At 37.2% G+C, this 5,635-nt stretch overlaps 1 protein-coding gene across 1 annotated transcript in view; it reads right to left on the bottom strand.

The window, feature by feature from the left end:
* The window catches only part of Wdr64 (WD repeat domain 64), a 159,439-nt gene that overhangs the window by 50,605 nt on the left and 103,199 nt on the right, over positions 1-5,635 (bottom strand). The window contains exons 17-20 of the mRNA XM_012513720.2: positions 4,558-4,662; positions 3,197-3,266; positions 1,668-1,704; positions 452-588 (exon numbers count right to left, since the gene is read on the bottom strand). Of these exons, the coding sequence (XP_012369174.1) occupies positions 452-588; positions 1,668-1,704; positions 3,197-3,266; positions 4,558-4,662 (349 nt within the window). The remainder of the gene's footprint in view (positions 1-451; positions 589-1,667; positions 1,705-3,196; positions 3,267-4,557; positions 4,663-5,635) is intronic.

Raw genomic sequence — 5,635 nt, 5'->3', positions numbered from 1 at the left:
TGTCTCTTGCTTTCATTCACCACCCCCTTCTTTTTGAACAACCATCTACCTGAGAGACAGCATAGCAGCAACTGGCAAGTCATGACAAGCAACCTCTTCCTAGTTTTCTTATTAAAATATTTTTATATGCTTGGCATTTCAATTTTCCTATATTATATTATTATATAGCTGATATCCTTTAATATTGTTTAAATATCTAATACAATATTTAATGGTGTACTTAGCTTAAAAGTAAGATTCAAAATTGGTGGCCCTATTGATGACTTAATCTGTTGAGTTTCAGTGCTGGCCCACTGTATAGTACGAGTAGCATGATCAGTGGCAGCAGGCTGCAAACCATGCTTGGCTAGAAGGCTGAATATTAGAACTGATGCCATATAGCAGGCATTCATTGAATCATCCTCTGTATGTTCACTCTTTCTTATTCACAGGAAATACCAAGTTTCATTACCTCCAGAGTCCACAAGCGAAGGTGTCCGTCCTCATGAGCAGAGACCACGATGGGGGGCTGAGCTTCTGTTAAATTGGCAGAGTTGGGGCCCTTTTTGCCTGCTGGCTGTTGCTCTCCCATTATATCTGTGTATTCACCTGTTGGAGAAATTAATGAGCTACCATGGTATTTGCACTACTTGGAACTCTAAATTTCATGGAATTTTAAAGAGTTATCAGGCAGGAAAACAGCAAAACAACATATTTTTTCCATATATACATTTTTTTCTTTTTTTGCTGAACTTTGAGAATATAGGTCAGAAAAAAAAATAAGCAAAGAAAATATTTTTTTTCTTTTTTGATTTTTTGTATTTTAGGGAAGGGTCTACATGGTGTTCAGGGTCTCACTACTAGATCAGACTCCTAGTGATCTGCCTGTTCACAGCCTCCCAAGAGCTGGGATTACAGTCATGCGCCACCACACCTAATCTCAATTGCCATGCCCTGGGAGTGGGCCAGCATGGCAGGCCTGGGGATCAAAACTTTTCTTCATGCATTGAGATGATCATGTAATTTTTGTCTTTGGCTCTGTTGATATGCTGTATTATATATGGATTGGCATACATTGAATCCTCCCTGCATTCATGGGATGAATCCCACTTGGTCATGATGTGTAACCTTGATAATTTGCTGCATTCTGTTTTGCTAGTATTTTATTGAGGATTTTTGCATTTATGTTCATTATGGACATCAGCCTGTAGTTTTCTTTTTCTGGTTTTTGTATCAGGGTAGTACTTGCCTCCAGAAATGAGTTGGGGAGAGTTGTTTCCCTTTCAATTTCATTAGAGTTTGAGAAGAATTAGCATTACATCTTCTTTAAATTTTTTATAGAATTCAGCTGAGAATCCACCAGGACCTGGGCTTTCTTTTGTTGGTGAGGTTTTTTTTTTAAATTATATCTTCAAGTTTGTAGATGGATGTTGTTATTCACAATTTTTGTATCTTCTTCATTTAACCTTGGTAATTCAAACAACTGGGAATTGGGCTCAAGGGGAAAAAGTACTGTATTCCATCACAGAAAGTCCGTGTTTGTAAACTAGTTGTTTGGACTGGGGATGTATTCAGTTGTAGGCACAGTACTTGCTGGGCATGTGTGAAGCCCTGGGTTCCACCCCCATCACCACAAAAATGCAGAAAATAAAAGGAAATTTTATTACAAGGAACAGAGTAACACCTACCTTTACCCTCACTGTCCTGTATGCTTTGCTTGCTTCCCTGAATGACAGAAGAGGAGAAAATATTTTTATGAAATCGTAAGGAAAAGACATTGGATGAGTAGATTCTCCAGGTAAATGAATTTTCACTTCTAAGCATTGATGTCAAACTTACTTCTAAATTAGTTCTTTGAAAAAGAAGTATTTCATAGATTTTTGTTGATAAATAGGAAATTTCTATCACAACACTTTTCTTATGACTCAGGAATAGCATAATGATGAAAATAATTAAACATCCAATACATGCCAAGTTCTTGGTATATATTGCCAGCTCTTCTTACAATTATACAACTTTGTATTACTGTATTACTGTTTACTGATGAGTCAACAGAAACTCAAATCAAGTGATACCTCTAAAGCTAATCAGACAATGAAAACTTGGATTGAAGTGCAAGTGTTTCTGGCTTTCACTTTTATCCATGTAAGTTTATATATTCTACTATGCACATTGTTTTAAAATAATTTTTCTTGACATGGACAATGTGGGGCTGGGGAGAAGGCTCAGTAGAATAAGAGCTTCCCTGGCAAGCGCAAGGGCCTGAGTTCAATGCCTGGTTCCACCAAAAACAATAACAACAACAAAAATGACATGGACAATGTATCTAACAGTGTACCTTCACTTAGTACAGTTGCCTTACATATTTTATATGTTCATTCGCATATTAGTCTGGTTTTTAATCTGTATATATGATAATTAACTTTATAAGGGCTGATAAGATAAATAAATCTGATGCTGGAAAAATAAAAGATGGTTGAGAAAAGGTGAAAAAAAGAAGTGAAATGTGTTACCTACATATAGCAATTTCCTACAGTGAATGTAATCATTATGTACTGTAAACATGTACTAATAAAAGTTTTTAAAAATTGCTGTGAAAATGTTTCTTCAAACAAAACCCTAATTAGAAATACAGTGTATAAAATATGTAAATTTGGAACTGAGAACACATTGAAAACTGCGTTACATTATGTGTTGCAATAACTATAATTACAGTATAAGTTCTTATGAAATATAATACCTTTTAGAAAGAGACACAGTCTAAAATTACTTTTTATCATATGAGTATAAAAATAACAAACATAATTATCTTATTTATTTTCAGTGTTGGAAATTATACCCAGGACTTTACAATGTTAGACAAGGGCTCTACCACTGAGCTGTATCCCCAGCTTTTTTAATTTGATACAGACTGTCACCAAGTCACCCAAGCTGGTCAACATGAAATCCTACTGCCTCAGCCTCCCAAATAACTGAGTTTACAGGCATGCACCACTAAGCCTGCCTGGATAATTTATTTTATTAATGATTATGTATTGATTATTTGCAGATGTGAAAGTTTTTTTTTAAAAAAAGATAGACATTGATTTTCAAAAAGGTTTTACAAATATATATTGAAGTTTTGTACCTTTGCCTTACGTCAAAAGAGGGGCTTAGATACTCTATTTCTGAGCCAGTGTTGGGTGTAACAGGAAAGCATCTGTTGTGTTTGACTTACCTTACTACTCTGTGCACCTTTGCTAGATTCACAATGGGATGAAGAGCATATAGACTCTTGACTCAATCTCCTACAAAAGTAGTAAGGAATCCAAAGGATGAAAAGTTAAGACATTCTCTCATATCAAAAAGCATTTCTCTCTGTTTTAATTTTAGTTGATTTCCATCATCTTTGGGTACTGGGACACTCAGGAAACCAATTATACCTTATACTTTGTATAACAAATGTTCATTGATATGGTATTGGTTGAGCCATAGAAATTAAGGTCTGCACTGCTCCTTGGGTCTGGGAAATGACGTCTGCCTTGTCTCACTGTTAAAGCTAGACTTAGTCCCAGAAGTTATTTACGGTGAAGTGGCTGGGAGTAGGGTAGTGGTGGAGAGCCCAAGGAGTCAGGCTAACTTCCTGCTGTATAGTGGGTCATTCTGGCTTCATTCTGCTGTGCTTTGCTGAAATGGGCTGAGACATGGCTTAGGGTACTGTTGCTGATGTACATTGAATAAATCCTCAAAATAATCTCCATATGATTTTTGTTGAAATTTCAAGCACACAGGTGGGGCAAGGGAATGTGTTATATTTTGGCTTACCAATGAGTGGCTCTCAGCTAGCCCAGAAAACTTTGAGTTCTCCCCAGACATGTGTTTAACTTTGTTGATTGTCTCAAAACCAGAATACTCATGCAAACTTAAATAGAGAACTGCTCCTACTAAAATATTAAGAAGAATTCTCCTCCTCTCTCAGAAATAGATAGCAATTGCTTAGTTATATTAGATAATATGTGAAACCTCTAAGATGGTCTTCCATCCTTGCATAACAAGTCCTACTCTTGGTTCACACCAGTAATCATGGTGTGAGGTTTTGGATAAAAGTGTGGCCAAATGAACATTTTCTTTTTTTGTGTGTGTGTGTGTGTGTGTGTGTGTGTGTGTGTGTGTGTGTTTACTTCTTTTTTTTTCCTTTTCAAAGTTTTATTGATAAACATATAGCAATGAGACAGTTTCAAATCAAATCGAGAGTACAGTTTCAACAAATAATACACTGCATATATTCTTCTTAGTGGTTAATTGCCAAATGAACATTTTCATTGTCCATTTCTGGCCACTGTGGGAAAGGATGCTGAGAGGTTGACATGATCAGGGACTACACAGCACATCTGATCCCTGATAACCACCCCAACTACATAAAGATGATGAAAGGGAAGAAAGTTGAAGGAAGCTAAGACATCAATTTAACTTATGTTTTCTTTCCTAGTCTCTCCTCTTTAATCCTGGGATAAAAAACAAAGCAAAACAAAACAAAACTCTTTATGTCACCTACATAAATTCCAACTGGGATTACTTGATCAGTAAGTACTGGCTTACCTTGCACATTCAGGGGTACGGAAGAGGAACAGTATGTCATTAATTCTAAAGCGCTTGGGATCCAGGTCTTGTTGCTCCACAGTGGAGCAACTTTCAGGATGGTACCTGAAAAGAATATACCTTTACATGACAAAGTTCACAAATTATTCATTATATACCCCACACAGACTCAAACAACTTCTAAAATGTTGGTTCTTTGAACATAAAGTGAAATTCAGAGAGGTGAATTTGACTGTGTCTTTTTCTTTTCTTTTTGGCTGGCTCAGCCCACCCTGAGGGTGGGGCTGGAGTGGATGTGGGTTGAATTGCAGTCCCCTGTGCCTGCCTAAGCTTTCCTAAGCAGGCACTTTAGACTGCTGAGCTATCTTGCCACCCCTGACTGTGTCTTTTTTAAGTAAGGCTTTATGCATTGCATGTTTACTTAATGGCTTGAAGGTTTTAATTCAGTGAATCAGATAAGTCCTCCTATCTATAGGTTAGAGTTTGGAGTTTTATAATCCTATCTCTTGGAAGCCTGATACAGTTTAAAATTTAAGTAATAGAATTCTATATAGAGTGACAAATTTAAATAAAACATGACCCTAATCCTGAAGAGTTTATAGTTGAATAAGAACAGGTAAATTCCTGATTGCATTGCTCTTGCTGCTAAACTCCCCTGTGGACTCAGATTCCAAGATTGATACACCTTCCTAGGCATTGGTTTGGAAACAGTAAAAGTTCCTAGCTGCCTATGCCAGTACTTCATGCTTGGTTCCTGGAATTGTACTCAGTGCTCCTTGTAGCAAGTTGACCTTTTAGCAGCTTGTCTCTTTTCCTTTCATGGGAATGCTCTAATAATTTGAGGTGATGAGTGTTTGATACAGTTTTGATCAGGAAATGTCCCTTAAAGGCCCATGTGTTATGGCTTAGTCCTTGTTTGGGAGATGGTGTTGTTGTTATTGCTGTTGTTGTTGTTGTTGTTCTTCTTCTTCTCCTCCTCCTCCTCCTCCTCCCTCCTCCTCCTCTTCCTCCTCCTCCTCTTCCTCCTCCTCCTCTTCCTCCTTCTTCCTCTTCTTCTTCCTCTTCCTCCTCCTCCTCC

This window comes from Octodon degus, unplaced genomic scaffold (genome assembly GCF_000260255.1).
Source record: "Octodon degus isolate 3935 unplaced genomic scaffold, OctDeg1.0 scaffold00017, whole genome shotgun sequence".
Lineage (NCBI taxonomy): Eukaryota > Metazoa > Chordata > Mammalia > Rodentia > Octodontidae > Octodon > Octodon degus.
The sequence above is the reverse complement of the archived record's forward strand: the minus strand, read 5'-3'. Positions and strand labels throughout refer to the sequence as shown.